We start from the raw sequence: 18251 nt of genomic DNA on the forward strand, positions 1-18251 counted from the left end.
GCTTCAGCCTTGACTAGTGTTTCAAAACATAGAATCAGGGGGTGGAATTGGAGTGGAATCGGTCTCAAGAACCCTAGAATTGACCATCGAATTTGAAAACTCAATAATTCAGGGTTTCTTGGCATAAATCAACCATATCATATCGATTAGAATCAAGAGTAGTCACATCCGAATCGTTTGATTCATCAATTTTTTATTTAAAAAATGCTAGATATGCCGCTAATATACCCAGATTTCTCTCTCTCCCCCTCTCCCTTCTTTTGGAAAACCCCCTATGCCCCTTTCATTCAAGCTCTTCCATTGGTTGCCAACCGCGACATACCTAATTTCCTCTTCTTTTTATTTTAGTTTCAATGCTGCTTTGAACCTTCTTACTATTTCACCTTTAGCAAAATCTTCCATCTAAGCCAACTAGAAGGGCAATATAGCCATTTCATCCCTAGGACTTCACTGGCGCCACAAAGGCTTCCTTGAGTTCTTGACTTGTAAGGCCATTGGGGACGGTTCCGCACAAGATGGTGAACGTGAAACTGAAAAGTGAAAACATTTCATTTAAATTGGTTTTTTTTTTCCCCCAACTAACATTCTGACCTTTAAATTTCCTAACCGTTTTTTCCTTCCCGCGCCTTCCGTTGTGAAGACAAGGCCACCCTAAAAATAGCCCAGCCAAGCCCTCCAAGAGGAGCAAAGGGAGACTCCAGTTTCTTCTGTCCACCAATTTAGATTTGCCACCAGGGAAATTCGGTCAGGTACTGGCTTTGATTAGCAGACAATGGCAACAAACAACGCGTTTCGAATTGCTTTAAACTGTTTTTTGGGATTTTAATCCCTCCTCTTTCTCTTCCCTTCATCATCATCATCATCATCTTCTTCTTCTTCATTAGAATCTGACTTAGATAATTTCTGGGTCTTTCTGAATTCTGCCTTTTTCCTTTTGGGTTCTTTTCTCCTTTGGTAATATAATTCATAGATATGATACTATGTTTGCTGAATCAAATCATGCGGATCCGGTTGAAAAACAATACGTAAATTCATCGTCATCAGGCGAGTTGGGGACTTCATATTGTCATAGCATAGCATCTACTTCTAAAGGTGTGATTGTTTATTGATTCATAATCCAATTTATAATTATTTTCTCCTCAAGAATTGTAGTTCCTATTTGGGTTAAAAGGGAAAATGTAAACTAGTGGGGTTTTTCCAATAGTGTCATTCTTCAAGTGCATTTCTGATTTGCTGGATTAAATATAACCAGGACAGGTCCCTAATTAAGAGTTAGATTGAAAGAAAAGGGGAATTCTATAATCATTTTTGTTTATTCATTAATTACCAAAATGAGCACAATCTAAACATCTTTCTGTTCCTTCTTATGTATCTTAATTCTCTCTGTTAAATATACCTAATTCTCTACTTCTTCTTGGTTTCTTTGTTCTGAATTTAAGTACAGAATCGACATCTGCGCAATCAGAAGCTGCTCAGACTTACAGTCTCTGTCCTAAGAAACAGAAAGAGCTTCTTCAGTCACCAGAAATGTCGACCAAGATGAAGGGCCTTCTAAAAGGCCTAAGATACATTTCTCAGATATTTGGTATGCTAATGTTCATAAATAAAATTATAAGAATTGTAACTTTCCTGGTTAACTTCATTGATATGAACACAGTTCAATACACTAAGGTTGATAAATTGTATGAATATTGATGCAGATAATAATGGAAAAGAGCAGGAAATGGAGATTGGTTATCCCACAGATGTAAAGCATGTAGCACACATAGGATGGGATGGCCCATCCAAAGAATCACCCAGCTGGGTATGCTTTCTGTTAATATATGAATTTATTTATGCTTCATTAATAATTTAGATATCTCTGGCTTTTGAATTTATAGTTTCAATGTGTTCTTCCTATCTGTGCAGATGAATGAGTATAAGCCGGAACCAGAAGTTTCATCACCAGGTAACAGAGTTGATAACGAAAGCAATGCTATAGGCGATTCCGCTAAAGGTTAGATGCCTCAACAGTTGGCCTTCATCAACACCCAAAGAATCATATTAATACAGAAAAATGCCAAAAATTCCATTTAATTGAGCTATGGCTATGTTATGGTTTCTGTCAAACATTTAAAGTTACAGAGAGAACTAACATTAATATGTTTTTTTTTGCAGATTTACCAAAGCCATCAAGACGGCAACCGTTCCTTGGTTCCCCCTCATCAGTCAACGCCCCGAAGCAATCAAGGCGTCACCAGTCCACAACTGGAGTTTCAATCAGTTCACCCTCACGAGAAGCTACTGAGATATTGTCCAGACCATCAAGGCGATCACAGAATGCCAGCAGTATAGGTTCACCCTTACAAGACCGGCCAGCTGACCAAAAAAAGTCCCGTCGTAAGAAGTCCAAGGAATCAGGTGGTGGATCAACTAGGCCTTCTAGATCCAAACCTCAGTCTGCCACAATATATACTTCTCCCTTCTCGGATCCTGGATCTGGAACCGACCACGTATTGGACAGTGAAGTTTGTCCAAAATCACCCTTAAAACCCATAGGTGATGGGGAAGGAGAGAGAGGAAATCATGGAATTTCTTGAGAAATTCATGATTTGTAAAGCAGAAAAGGTCTACTGTAATTTTTCATGGCAGCTTTTTTCATCCCTTTTCTTTTTCTCCCTTATCCTTTCAATACTGAATTACTGATGTCTACTTACATGCTAGCTTAGCTAAAAATTAAAAAATCGTTATATTCATATATTCAGTGATTCAGGGGTCCAATTAATTTCTTGACCCATTTGATGATTAGTAGGTTTTGATCAGTTGTATGAGATTGAATGAGGTAACAAGAGCCAAGCCTTTAAAGCCTGAATCCAAACACATTTCAATTGAATGACTAAAAATCACAAAATTTTCACTAATATAAATAAGTGCCGAGAGCCTGAAAGAAACTATAAACATCTGTCACTGCAAAAAACCAATCCCACAAAAATGGAAAGGTGTAAAAGTATAAATTTTGAGTATCTCTCTTTCTCTCTCTGGTGAAGAACTTCCCGAGAATGAGAACAGGACAGAATCAGGTTTAATGGGTTTGTTGCATAATTTCAAGCGACCAAATCCACTGCTATCTTGAACTGAAATAAGTTTCCTGTCGACACAGAGATTTGGCTTCCCTGCTAATTTTAACTTTTCTCCCATTCTAGCTAAAAATTTAGCAGAGAAAGGAAGACTTCCACTCAATCTGTTGTTCTCCAGGTCATATCATAAAGAGTCTCCGGAAACCCAAACCCCTCTGGCACTGTTCCTTCAAGCCTGTTATTATCAAGCCCCAAGTAACAAATGTTTCGGAGGAATAGTCCCATGGAAGCAGGAATTCTACTGACCAGGCCCAAGTCGCCCAACCCTGATAGTCCTAAACACAAAATGCCACCGAGCTTATCCTAAATTTCCGGTGTCTGGCCCTCCAATGGGTTCCAACTCAAGTACAGTTCCTTCAAGTTGGGCATTTTTGCAAAAAATAATGGCTCCACGGTTAAAAAATAATTGTAGCTCAAGTTTATTCTAAAGCGATAAAATAAAAAAGAATTGCATTTCATAATGCATTCTAGACCTGGAATCTATTCCAAGAATGCATGCCAAACACAGCTAATATTACAAGTACATTTTACTATTGCCTCCTCTTTGTATTAACATAGAATCAAATAGCACCAATGAAAAAAAAAATCTGAAATTGAATTGCAGGGTACAAGAGGATACACATGAGACAAGAGATACAGAGAATGGTACCTAAGAACATATAATTTATTCGTCAGATTACATACAAAAACCAGTTCTTAGTAGGCTAATCTATCATTACCATTGACCACTTTTTGCGTCCAAGAACTGAACAAGAGAATTAGTTCCACTAAAATGTTATCAAGATGCCAAATAATGCAAAATAAAATAAGATTTGATGTTGAATGGGATTCTCAATCTGGTCCTAAAGATTTTGGAGTTTAACTCCATAAGTAGGCCAAAAGAAGGACCAATTATTGCCTCCAAATTGCCACCTTAGATTCCAAAGACTCCCTAAATGAAGTTCATAATCTTCAAGTGTATAAAAATCATCAACTTCATCTCCAAGGTAGGTGAGGGTCTGTTGCTGCCATGGAATTCCAGACAAATCTTCAATCTTCTCCTTCACGGTACCTATTACATCCATAGGTTTTAGATCGACTGAGATCACTTCATCACTTGGAATGCCAACATTAACTTGAATATTGCATCCCAATGGGAGGAACGCCCTTGATGCAATGTCATAATGTGCTAGAGTTAGCTCATTCTTCAGTCGAGTTTCACCGAGGAAGAGACAATGTGGATTGAGAATTCCTCTACTAATCATATACTCTTGTGGAATCATCCCAATTATCTCATCAATGGTATTACAGCTCTTCACTTCAAGCATAATAATATTGCCGCCATTCCCTTTCACTTGAGGTCTCTTGATAAATATATGTATTGGATGACAATGAATAGATAAGTAGAGAGCTGAGTTATCTTCAATAGGAAAAATTACATCCCCCTCCCCTATAGTTTGCTGAAATTACGCGTGGATCCAAGGGTTTGAGCAAATTACGCCCCCTCCCTTGAAGCATGAAAGTTTCTTACATTTGAGTCAAACCCGTTAGTGGCCTGAGTTTGAATCTGTTATGTGGTGATGCCACATTTTTTATACCTAATATACCCCCAGAAAGAGGAACAATCACATCGTCTTCATCATCCAAGCCCTAACTGCAACCCTCTCAATCTCATCGTCTTCATCATCCAAGCCATAACTCTCATCGTCTTCATCCACTGTGAGAAGACGACGACATCTTCGCGAAGACGACGACTGGGTTCTTGTTGTGATTTCACTCGGTTGTTGCTACGATTTCACTGGGTTTTTGCAAATGATTTCATGACCTCTGTGCATTTCACTGGGTTCTTGCAAATGACATGCGCTCTGTCATCGGAGCACCTTTGCAAATCGCGCTCACGGAAGGTTTGATTGATTGGGTTCTTGCCGTGATTCCATTCTGAATTGGTAAGAGGACCCTGTGAATCTTCAAATTTATAAAGAGAAAAAGGAAAATCTATGCATATCTTCAATAGACCTTGCTATCGAACCAAGTGTACATATTATTGAATTTTAGCCTGTAATGAATCTATTCATACCCTGCTTTATGCCATATATCCCTCATTATATTGTAGGCCTAGGGTTTTGCTTTTGGGTAAGGTTCTGACTTGTTGCTTCTTTGATTTTACTTATTGAAAGATATTTGTTGCTTAGGAGAGAAACATTTGGAATTTTATTACTTCTCTGCAGAAAAATGTGCTTTCTTTTGAAACTCAGTAAACCTCTTAAGATCATTGAATAGACACATACTAACTGCTTTAGTTTCTCTCTCAGTTCGTTTTTTTTTTTCTTCAACTTGCAGGTCCTCCCTGCATCAAGGTTAGATTTACACAGAATAGGAAAGGTAAGGTTAAAATTACACAAAGATAGAATTCTGGATTTGTGAGAATAGATTAGGACATGATATTTTTATTTGGCTAAAATTTCCTCTCAGTTTGTTTGCTAGCTGAAAGTAGTTTAGTTGGTTGTTTAATGTGGGCATGCTGTATGACATGATATTTTTATTTCTTTGTTATGTAGTGATGGAGTTGCAGTGTAGAGTTCAGTTTAATTAATGGGAGAGATATGCGAAGAAGGTTATAGGCCCAGAAAGATATAGTTATATAGAGTTGCTATGTGATGTTTATAGCACTGTGGTAGATCATATCCCTGTTGGTCATGATGTGACATTCAAAATGAAGTCTATACTTCCAAACAATGAAGAGGTGATATTGGGAGATGAGAGCTCTGTACTACGACTGTTATCTTTAAATACACATCAAGATGTTATAAAAGTGACTGTGTTTGATCTTACATGAAGTGATATGGAGAAAGACCGTTGTACCATCAACTCACATTTCAACAACGTTATCACAAGGGACATTACTTTATATGGACATTGTTATAGAATGGATGGTGATGGTTATGGATACCAGAACATAAGAAGAAATAAGGCAAAACAACCTGTTATCAGAGGGGGTTCCAATGCAATGGCCAGTAGCACGCATGTAGGGGTTCCAATGTTTTTGTTTATGATTCAGAAGATCATGGTGAATTGAGTGGCAGTGAAAGTGAGCTTAAAGATTTTGATGAAGACAATGATGTAGAGTGTGAGCATGAGAAGGATGTAGGTAGTGAGCATGAGAAGGAAGAAGGCAGCTATGATGAGCTAGATGATTATGATTCAAATGTATATGATCTAGATGATTTTGAGCTAATAATTTTCCATGATGATAGTGATGATAGTAACTTTAATGTTGGAGTAATTTATCTTGATGTGAATGAGTTCAGAGTTAAGCTTAAAGAGTTTGCTATCCGCCATAGTTTTGAGCTCATATTTGAAAGAAATGAGAAGGCAAGGGTCACAACGAGGTATGCAGGAAAGGGTTGTACATGGAGAGTTCATGCCTCACCATCCGATCATGGGGCTGCATTCTTATTGAAGACCCTGAACCCAAACCACACTTGTACATGACAGTCTGGTCATAAGCTTATTACCTCACATTGGATAGTTGAGAAACTTGAATCTGAGCTACGGGCTGACCTTAAGCTGGATCATGATGCTATGGCTGCTGTACCATACAAGAACTATGGGGTCAATTGTGATGTTCCATATATGAAATTTTATAGAACCTGACAAATTGCATTGGAAAAAAATGAAGGTAGTCACTTAAAGTCATATTCTTTTTTACCTACATATGGTAGGCTAATACTGCATAAGAACCCAGAATATCTTTTTAAACTCCAGTATGAACACATAAATGACATGTGAGCATCACCAATAGTCAAGAGGTTGTTTGTTTGCTTCCATGCATGTAAGGAAGACTTTATGAATGGTTGTAAACTATTCTTGGGAATTGATGGTTGCCATTTGAAGGGCAAGTATGGTGGTGTTTTATTATCAACTATAGCTATTGATGGGAACAACGAGGTGTTACCAATTGCCTATGGAATTGTGAAAATTGAAAATAAAGCAAGTTGGTGATTTTTCCTTGAATGTTTATATAAAGCACTGGGAACTGCTGGTGATAACACTTCTTTGATATTAAGGTATGCCATTCCATTCCTTCAAGACAACATTAGTTTTTTTTTTTAATTTTTATGAATGGTTAGTATTTAATTGATTGAATTGCGTGTTTCATAGGGACTGACAGATGTCATCCATGATATCTTTTTCAATGCTCACATTCGAAATTGTAGTAGACACATTTATGTGAATTTCAAGGGAAAATATAATAGTCTCTTGTTGACATACTTCTGGGAAGCTTCCACAGCACCTACTATGCATCTATTTCAGAGTGCAATGAATTCCATCAAAGAGATCAACAACAAGGCATATGAGTGGTTAAAGAAGAAGCCGCCAATATTATGGTCTCGACATGCTTTCCATATTGGTTGTAAGAATGATGCAACCACTAACAATATGACAGAAAGTTTTAACAACTACGTTGGACCACTCTGCAGTAAACCCATATTATCTTTGATTGATAGTTTTATGATTAAAAGAATTGATAAATTGAACAAGAGATACTATCAAATTCGTACATTGAATGGGACTGTCACTCCTATTGTGAAGAAGAAGATTGCTGAAGTATATGAACTCTCGAAGAAATGTAAAGTGTAACTTGGTAATATAGATGAATTTGAGGTGGCAAATTCTTTCCACAGAAGACATGTGGTCAATCTGAGGTTGCAAACCTGTGGATGCAATGATTGAGAATTACCAAATATACCTTGCAAGCATACAATGGTTGCTATTGCCCATAAGAGAGAAAAAAATTGAAGACTACTGTGCAACTTACTTCACAAAGGATAACTATATGAAGACATATGAACATATGATATTTCCCATCCCAGAAGTATCTGAGCTAGACATTGGGTCAGATCTAGGGGTTGTCCAACCACCACTTTTGAAGAGATGAGTAGGCAGACTGACAAAGAGTGAAAGGAAAAGGGAACCTGGGGAGGCACCTCCTACTGATTTTAGAAAGAAGGCAAGATCTCTCAGATGTGAGATTTGCAAGAGACCAGGCCATAATAAGAGAACTTGTGGAAGAGGCTCTCCTGAGGGAAAGAAGAAAGGTTCTTCAAGCCATAGATCTGCTGGGCAGGTATATCACATTATCATTTTCTTACAATTTTTTTTAAACCTATAATATGCACTAATATTGATATTGCATTTTTTGTTTTTAAATGAAAGAAGAAGAGACAATGATGACCAAGAAGATGCAAGCTTGTCCCAAATGGTTACTAGGTCACAAGTTTCTATAACAACTGATGTTGGTGATTCAGTACAAGCACAACTAAAAAGGAAGATGACAGATAAGTGGGAGAAGAGGAAAGCAATGAAGAAGTAGGAGATGGTGATAGAGGAAGGTAGAGAATTGGAGATTCACTTTTTTTTTTTGGAATCATTATGTAATTTGGTCAATGAATGTACTGAGTCATGGTGATGTTTGAAACTCGAATAATGTGATAGGGAAAACTTTTGATATATAAGTGATGGAGTCATGGGGACCTTTGAAACTTGAATCATGTAATGTAGGAAACTCTTGATATGTGATGGAGTTGTGATGTTGGATTTCATGATTTTGAATCTATAACATTGTATATGATGGATTTCTAAATCAGGTATTTTCAGATGTTAGTATTATAGGGGAAATGCTGTCCAATTTTTCATTTTTTTTCTTTCAATTTTCTAAATTAGGCAAATGCAAGATGTTTGCAATTTACTTTACATATATGCATGAAAACGACAATGGTAGAAATAAGATAACATTCTAATTACCTTAGTGGTTTCAATTACACATTCCTTCAACCATCCCAACCATGCCAAACATCAAAGAGTTGTGGACTAGGTACATTGATATCAAAATCCTAAAGAAACATCTTAACAAAGATTTCTAAACTTTTACAACCATTACAACCAATAGAACAATCACAAAACATAAAACAACTTGTCCATGTAGCTTCAAATTTTCATTGAATCTCTCCACCCGCTTCAATCTTATCTTCATACTACGTATCTCATCCTTCAACTGTTGAAACTCATGAGGGCTTGGGTTGTTTGATGTATCATGAGGGCTTGGGTTATTTGAAGGTTCACTTCTAACTGCTGTCACATTCACTAGCTCACACCAAGCAATAAAACCACATTTCTTCTCTTATACAATCTTTGGACATGTGTAGTAGAGTCTGTTGGGGTCTTCTGTGGACTCCGATAAGTTGACTGCAGTTCTTCTCTGACATTTGCATTTAACGTTAACATACCTCAGACCATCGGCTTGGTTCATGAAAGTTACACTGCAAGTAGACATCATATCTGCAATACCCAAAAGTTTAAACTCAATTAGATATACCAAAAAATAATCCCAACCATTGCATCTCAGAAATAATTCCAAAATTTTATACAATATATATCAAAAACTCCGAAGTGTGCATATGCTACCAATGAAAAAGTTGTGCTTAGTTTGAATAAAGCAAACAAATGTCCATAACTATTTGTTTATACTACCTGTTACAGATGTTAAAGAGAAGCCTATCATCAAACTCTCTAATGCCTTTTTCAAGGTAATTCCTTCTTATGTAGGAATCCATCCCGCCTGACTCATCATAAGCTTAATGCTCTATTAATAAGCTTAAAAGAAGCAAGCAAGCATAAATCACATATTATCAAATTCCCAAACCCTAGGTTCATCCCTAACACATAAGATTTCAGAACAGAGAAAGGGCATACTCTCTCAGATTCGGTTTAATGTTCGCTTACCTGGGTTTTATACCTTCCTCATCATAAGCTTAATGCTCTATTAATAAGCTTAAAATATGCAAGCAAGCATAAATCACATATTGTCAAATGCCCAAACCCTAGGTTCATCCCAACACTTACGATTTTAGAATAGAGAAAGGGCATACTCTCGCTCAAATTCCGTTTAATGTTCACCGACGTGAATCGATCAGAGACAGAGCTTCTTCACTTGGAATGGTCTTCGTCGGCATGATTTTCTGGGGTTATCAGTGTTAACCTTCTCCAATTTCGTTTTAATGTTTGCTTACCTGGGTTCACTGGCGTGAATTGATCGGAGACAAGGAACCTTCACCATCGATCAGAGACGGAGAACCTTCACCGAGAAATGGCCCTCTCAACAAAACCCTAGGTTAATCCTCCAATGGCTCTCTATTTTGAGGGCAATTCACATTTTAATGGGTATTTCCCCTAAAGGGTATAATGGGTATAATGGGTATTTCTCCTAAAGGGTATAATGGGTGTTTCCCCTAAAGGGTATAATGGTCCTCTCAACAAAAGACTTAGATTAATAAAAGGGTATTTAAGTATTTTCATGTTTGAAATTAACAGAATCCCCACAGCATCAGCTTCAGGGGAGGGGACGTAATTCGCTTAAACCCTTGGATCTACGCGTAATTTTGGCAAACTATAGGGGAGGGAGATGTAATTTTCCCTTTTCAATATTATAGTAGGTCAAGGTTTTCCAATCCTTTAACTTATCCTGTAGGAAGTTAAGCTCTTGGAGGCCTATTGGGATCTCCAACATGCTTTCAATGAGGGTCTTGATGTTCAGAACACTATCACCATGAGTTGAAAGGTAAGTTCATTCTCTTATCATGGATAAATAACTTCAACACTTGGCTTCCATCTTTGCAGCCAAACAATGCATGAACAATAGAATTATTTTGGAGGTTATAAGCTGCTAGAGTTTCATCATCATAAAGGGATCTTCCAAAATAAATGAGGGTTTTTCTATCTTCTGCAATCCCCATCTTATCCCAAATTTTTTCCTTGATATCTGTAGAAATGCAACCCTAAAACGATGCAGAAGATAATGGAAAAATAGAACAAACAATGCACACGGATTTTATGAGGTTCGACAAGGTTGCCTACGTCCCCGGTGAGATGAGATCCTGCTACACTATCAATGGAGAATAGTGTTACAACGCTCGTCCTTGCATTACAGAGAAAGAAACCCTCCCTACATATATATAGCGAAAAAACTCTAATCTGAAAAGCACACAATTGCCCTCAAATAAAAAATTTAAGTAGGGGGCTACGCCCCCTATACACCTTGCTATGCAGGGGGGCCTCCTGCCCCCATTGCAACCCCCACAACCCACTAACCAGCTAGTGGGACCACCGTTCTGCTTGTCAAGGTGCTACACCAGTACTTCCTAGATTAAACTGTGACGGAATACAAGACATTGTACACCAATAGATATCATGGATGGTCAGAAAACTATAGAGATCAAGGTGAAATGTATTACCAACCTGTGACATCTTAATAAATATCTTCAAGCATGGAGCCAACATCCACAGTTGGGAATTTTCCTTGATTTCGTAACTGTCCAGGTTTCTACCATCTTCAAGTTGAAGTGCTTGCTCATTTAGTGAGACTTGAGTCTTGCTTTCAACCATAGCCTTGAGAAGCTCAATTGTGTTTTTTCTATTAACCTTGAGACTGTTTTTTCCAACAAAGTCTAGCACAGATATATGCACTTCATTGTCACCTTGATGTGATTTCACATTCTTTGCCTCAATTCCCATAAATAGGCCGGTGATCTCCTTGTGTTTGAAGGCCAAAGGGTGGAAAACTTTTTAATATTGCAAGATGCAATAGTCTTCTGATCCTCTAGTATTATCCCATTGAAAAAGATAATATCCCATTGAAAAAGATAATCTGATGATTGGGTGTGATTCCTACCTTTTCTTTGATTATAGACTTGATGATGTAAATTGTATTAGTGTCATTTACTTCATCCAAAGAATATAGTAGTTGATACAACCTTGATAAATATCTTCATCGTTTCTATCCACAGTCCAGAATTTGACTCTTGATGTCTGCAACCCTAAATTAGAGAAAAAATAGATAAAAATGTTAATCCAACAGAAATCCATCTAAATATTTGTTTGTCTTTTAGCTCAAGTCCTCATACAATCTATCAACTTCTCAATATATTAAAATCCTCCTGCAAAAAAAGAGATCTACAGAGCGACTTTGGGTCAGAATTGTAACTGATGATGATGTTAAGTATACCAAATACAAAATCTCTTTGGATTAGTAATCTCCATGACCTAATGTGAAAAGGAAGAACAAAGTGAAAACATATTCCATATTTTATAAAGGTAGGATTGTTAGCTCTGTAACTTTTGAATCCAATTCATCTATTTAAAACATCTATAGCCAATGAAGGAGAAACCTTTTTCTTTTCTCTAATACATTGATTAGATTGCAATTAACTAATCCTAGTATGTAGGAATGAAATAAAGTTGTTACATAATAATAATCAAGGACTGGATGGATATTCAAGATTCGTGGTTCTTTCATTCAGAGAATGCACTATTTATGAATTGTTATAATTTTTGAGAAAGCAACAACTTATTTATCTAGTGTTTAATTTTCATCCATGATGAAGAACCTATACTACTTTTATGAAATCAAAACTGATGCCTTTGTACTGAAGCAACATATGGTAGGCCAAATTATATATTACTCTGCTTCTTTAAATGTCTAAGATATTAATGACAACCCTACAGATGATAGGATTAAACTCAGCATAATTATGAATCAATTAAATGATGGAAAGACAAAAAATTGAAATTTAATCCTGCCATAGGTTGTTGTTTTACATATTTCAATGTTTGTATTTGGACTAAAGCTTAGATTTTGGTCCTCACAGTTCTCTTTTGTATCAATCACCTATGTATCTGGCTCACCTCATTGTTAGTGGATTCTAATAAAATCCCTATAGTGATGCAGTTGGGCGATGGCTTTAGAAGAAATACCTTTGATTGGTTTTCTTATTTACTTCCTTTTTTAGGCTTAGAATTTGTTTGGCAGTACTCTCATTTGATGAGATTTTATTTCTATCATAGTTTAGATGCAATATTTGTTCTAATTTCAATTAGGAAAGTACGTTTATTTTCAAGTCTTTAAATAGTGTTTTTGTAGCCAGCAGAGCATAGAATTTTAGAATTTTAGAATTGAATCAAACTGAAATTAGATTTTGGATGAAATTATGGCTGCCGTGGGCTGCTTATCTCTTGTTCTCATTCTCTAAAGTTCTCTCTCTGAACTCTTCTCTTCTTTCCTTTTTATCTTCTTCTTTTCTCTGATATTTTCCCTATTCCTTTGCTGATTACTTTCCAAACCTGAGAATACCTTGTTCTGGGCAGTAGTTACAGCCCTCTTGAAGTTGATCGAACTCCCCCTCCTTTGATATGTTTGGGCTGAGATTTGGGTCGAAGGGTGCTATCTTGAAGGTGACTCAAACCCTATAATATTAACCCCAAAGCTTGGATTTACTGTGAGGAATCGACTCAAGCAAGATCTGGTTCTGCAACTTTGTCAGACTTGACTGCAGCAGCATAGTTGATGTTTCAGCTCCTCTATTTGAAGATTGAAGGCTTAGATTCACCACGGTTGGGGAAAATGACCCTGTCCCCAGATTTTTGTGAGGGTTGGAACCTTGGACAGGCGGTTGGATCGATTTTTGGGTTACCCTATTTTTGTGTATCGTGAGGAAGAAGAAGCTGTCTCTTTTTTTTTTTACACTTAAACCTTTATTACTGCTTATTTACTTTTAGACCCCTATTATTTGATATTTTCATAAATAACCTTTATTTTGGGGTTTTATTTCTGTTTAACCCCACTGCTATCTTTTTTTTTTAGAATTGATTATTCTCTTTGGTTTAATTCCAGTTAAGTCCTTAGTCCATCATTTTTCTCTAAAAGTTCCAAAATCTTAGTCCATCATTTTTCTCTAAAAAGTTCCTAAATTGTACCAGAAATTATAATATTGCTCCTGGTTTGCCTAAATTGAAATATTTGTTCTCTTGTGGGCCCATAAGCGATTCGATTTCAGTCCTTGGAACTCGAATTTGCATCAAGTGGTATCAGAGGAAATTTCCTACCTTCTCTAACCATGACATGTCACATTACCATTGCTGAGTTGCAAAAGTTGTATCATGAGGTACCTGAGAACCAAAAGGAATTTAATGCCAGGGTTGAGAAGAATGAGGCAAAATATAACAAGTTCATGGACGAGACTCAAATTGCCCTCACTAAGATTCTTTCCTTTATGTAAAAGTGTAAAACGTGAGTTGATAAAGGACTATCTACACCACTTCCCCAGTTTAATGTCCTACGGATTGAAGATACACCTCACCGAGTGCAACGTGATCCTGTTATACCCCAAAATATTACCCGGTAATTTTTTGACAGAGATTATGACGGCAAAATTGAGGTTCCAGAGCTCAATGGTGAAAAAGGACCTAAAGAATTCCTACACTGGCTTACTAAAGTGGAGAGGATTTTTGCATATAAGTCTCTTCCAGATGTGAAGAAGTGTGAACTCATCCTCGCTAAGTTTATTGGGTATGCATGTTCATGGTGGGATGATGTACTGCATGCAAGGTTTGTCAAAAGACTTGGACCCGTTACCAATTGGGAGGTTATGAAGCAGATTCTGATTGAAAAATTTGTTCCTCTTAATTATAAAAAGATAATGTTCCATAAATTACTTAACTTGCAACAAGGAAACAAAGATGTGGATTCCTACACCCTCGAATTCCACAAACTATCTTCAAGGTGTCGACTTCAGGAAGTAGACTAGCAATGGGTGATACGATATATCAATGGGCTAAGTTCTGAGATTCAACTTGAGTTGGATAACATTGATTTTAGGTCTGTTGATGTGGCAACAACTCATGCCAAGACAACTGAAGAGAAGTCCATTTATTGGAAGAGTATGCTCAAGACTCCTTCAGTTTATAGACCTCCACCACGTATGGAGGAAAAGAAGCCTGAAGTTCACAGAATTGAAGAAAAAAGGTCAGAGTTCAACAAGGACAATGATGGCTTGAAGAACATCAGATGCCATAGTTGTGGTAAGAATGGTCACTACTCCAACAAGTGTCCCAACAGGACTCGTCCTGTAAATGCAGCAAAGAAGCAATCAATTTGAGAAAAATGAGGATAAATCTGCTTTACATCCTTATCCCCACGAGAAAAATGATATGTTTGACTATGATGATGAGGATGTAGAAGCTCTTTCAGCTAGTCTTTCATCATTTTCAAGCAGACTAGTTGACATGGCTCCTCTATTCAGACATAAGGGTATTCTTCTGCACGGTTTTGAACATACTGATGTTCATACAGTTGTTGATACCAGGGCATTAGCAAACTTCATATTTGTTGAATTTGTTCGAGCATACAACCTTCCACAGAAGTAGCTTTTCAAGAAGATTCACGTGCGAGGTTTTGGACTCACAGCTTGAGAAGAGGCCACTGCAGTTGTTCGAGTACACTTACAATTTGGGCCATTATAGTACTATGTAACTTGCTTGGTCACCTCACTGGAGCACTGTGACATTCTTCTAGGGCGGCCTTGGCAGCTACATGCATGCATTCTCTATAATGACGCACAGAACATTATGAAGGTAAAGCAAGGAGGTTGTATGTACTTAATGAGGCCACACACATTATCAGACATGCCATGTCGTCGACTAACTCTTGCTCCAGTGACACATCAGCCTTTCCCTCCTCTTGGAGTTATGTTCCTATCTTCTACTTTGAGATACATGCCACCTCATCAGCAAGCAACTTACAAGGATATCTTGGGAGCACGACCTAACTCGACAGAGTCGAGTTTTTTTAAGACCGGAAGAGCTGATGCAATTGGGCGATGGATTTAGAAGAAATACCTTTGATTGGTTTCTTTATTTACTTCATTTTTTAGGCTTAGAATTAGTTTGGCAGTACTCTTATTTGATAAGATTTTATTTCTATCCTAGTTTAGATGCAATATTTGTTCTAGTTTCAATTAGGAAAGTAGGTTTATTTTTAAGTCTTTAAATAATGTTTCTGTAGCCAGCGGAGCATGGAATTTTAGAATTGAATGAAATTGAAATTAGATTTTGGATGAAATTATGACTGCCGTGAAGTTCTCTCTCTCTGAACTCTTCTCTTCTTTCCTTCTTATCTTCTTCTTTTCTCTGATATTTTCCCTATTCCTTCGCTGATTACTTCCCAAACCTGAGAATACCCTGTTCTAGGTAGTAGTTACAACCCTCTTGAAGCTGATTGAACTCCCTCTCCTTTGATCTATTTGGGTTGAGATTTGGGTCGAATGGTGCTACCTTGAAGGCGACTCAAACCCTATAATATTAACCCCAAAGCTTGGATCTGCTACGAGGAATTGACTCGAAACCAGATCTGATTCTGCAACTTCGCCAGACTTGCCTGCAGCAGCGTAGTTGATGTTTTAGCTCCTCCTTTTGAAGATTGGAGGTTTGGATTCACCACGGTTGGGGAAAATGACCCTGTTCCCAGATTTTTGTGAGGGTTGGAACCTTGGACAGGCAGCTGGATCGATTTCTGGGTTACCCTAGTTCTGTTTATTGTGAGGAAGAAGAAGCTAAGTCTCTTTATTTTTTATTTTTTACACTTAAACCCTTATTGCTGCTTATTTACTTTTAGACCCCTATTATCTGATATTTTCATAAATAACCTTTATTCTGGGGTTTTATTTCTGTTTAACCCCACTACTATCGTTATTTTTAGAATTGATCATTCTTTTTGATTTAATTCCAGTTAAGTCCTTAGTCCATCATTTTTCTCTAAAAGCTCCTAAATTGTACTAGAAATTACAATATTACCCTAGTTTGCCTAAATTGAAATATTTGTTCTCTTGTGACCCCCATAAGCGATCAGATTTCAGTCCTTGAAATTTGGATCCTCATCATATAGTCTCCATTTATTCAGATGAACCATTAGTGATAGAGAAATAAATCATACATATTTAGAATATCTAGAAGTGCATTATGTTGCGAAAATTACAGAAAACACCAAAGTTTTCATGATCTAAATACCCTGACAAGTAAATTCTTGTTCAATCTAAAATGAGAAAATGAAAATAAAGAATAGAAGATCCAAAATAAATTTCACTACAAAAGTAATTATAAAAAGGGTAACTTGATGATACATACTTGCAAAATATCCAAACGAATTTGGCTAAACTACATGTAAGTATATGAAGGGAACAAACATTTAAGTGAACGTGGCTGAACAAGATAATCTTATTCTTTTATTCATTTTGATTACTTGTTTTTTCCTCTATTTTTTTGTGGCTTAAAAAAAACTCCATTCTTGATCTTCTAATGGATACAAAAGGAGAGGTCCTATAGTCCCCAAAGGTTAGCAACTTCCAGACCTGTGATGGAAGTATGAGACCATGGACAGCCTCTTTTTGTGTTCTAAGAAACAGAACACAAACAAATCAGATGTGGATTAAGGAGACCCACCATGCCAATACAAGGAGGGGCCTTGTTTCTAAAGCTCTCTTTTCAATCCAACATTAAAGGAGCAGTAACACCTGATGGTAGACCACTGATAGATGAGTATGTGAAAAATAAAATCAAACAGGCAGAGGAACAAGCTACAGGGACTGGACAGCATGTATATAGTCATGTACTCATGTTAGGATGATCTGAACACTAATATAAAAAAATTAAGAAAAAAAAAGGAACTAGTAAGGTTAAAGATCTTGTGCTACACAAAGGGTAAGAGTCAATCACAGAGATTGTTGACAAAAACCTCATTACAGTGAGGAGTAGAAACAGAGTTTAGAATTGACGATGACACATTGCACTCAAAAGACTCTTGAAACAGCTATAAATTTGCAGGTGACATACCCTCCTGTGTCTTCTTCTTCTTCTTCTTCTTCTTCACGGACGTAAGATTGAGAAAGACCAGCGGTGACTAGTGAGAGACAGAGAGAGAGAGAGAGAGAGAGGAAACCCTCCTGTGTCTTCTTCTTCACGGACGTAAGATTGATCTCCGTCTCTCTCTGTCTATCTGTCTTCATAGTTGAAATTGGATACATCTGTAGTTCACTTCAATTCAATTCAACTAGACAAGGAAACCCAATTTGATTTCTCTGTAATGGATTGCCGGCGACATTAGAGAAGTTGTTTCACCGATTTTGCTGGGAAGCTCCGGCATTGGAGTGGAAGCTGTAACGACGGAATTCGACTTCAGCACGTTATCTTTAAGTAATATGAAGCTACTGGGAGATGCCCATTTGGACAATGGCACCGTCCGTCTCTCGCGTGATCTGGGAGGTTCATATT

At 37.2% G+C, this 18251-nt stretch overlaps 3 protein-coding genes across 3 annotated transcripts; 1 reads left to right on the forward strand and 2 right to left on the reverse strand.

Annotated features, from left to right (window-relative positions):
- The first annotated feature begins 955 nt into the window (after nucleotides 1-955).
- Nucleotides 956-2739, forward strand: LOC122088198 (CRIB domain-containing protein RIC7-like). The gene is made up of 5 exons (XM_042657385.1): nucleotides 956-1092; nucleotides 1445-1585; nucleotides 1701-1804; nucleotides 1909-1996; nucleotides 2158-2739. Exons 1-5 carry the CDS (start codon nucleotides 981-983, stop codon nucleotides 2577-2579), a joined length of 867 nt encoding a protein of 288 aa, XP_042513319.1. The 5' UTR covers nucleotides 956-980; the 3' UTR covers nucleotides 2580-2739.
- Nucleotides 2740-3958: 1219 nt separating this feature from the next.
- On the reverse strand, nucleotides 3959-4423 carry LOC122089680 (polyubiquitin-like). The gene has a single exon (XM_042659383.1). The coding sequence runs from the start codon at nucleotides 4421-4423 to the stop codon at nucleotides 3959-3961; it is 465 nt and encodes a 154-aa protein (XP_042515317.1).
- Nucleotides 4424-10696: 6273 nt separating this feature from the next.
- LOC122089681 lies at nucleotides 10697-11666 on the reverse strand. Its single transcript, XM_042659384.1, has 2 exons — nucleotides 11391-11666; nucleotides 10697-10930 (listed from the first exon to the last, which is right to left on the reverse strand). Exons 1-2 carry the CDS (start codon nucleotides 11664-11666, stop codon nucleotides 10697-10699), a joined length of 510 nt encoding a protein of 169 aa, XP_042515318.1.
- Nucleotides 11667-18251: the final 6585 nt, after the last annotated feature.

This window comes from Macadamia integrifolia, chromosome 9, assembly GCF_013358625.1.
Source record: "Macadamia integrifolia cultivar HAES 741 chromosome 9, SCU_Mint_v3, whole genome shotgun sequence".
NCBI lineage: Eukaryota > Viridiplantae > Streptophyta > Magnoliopsida > Proteales > Proteaceae > Macadamia > Macadamia integrifolia.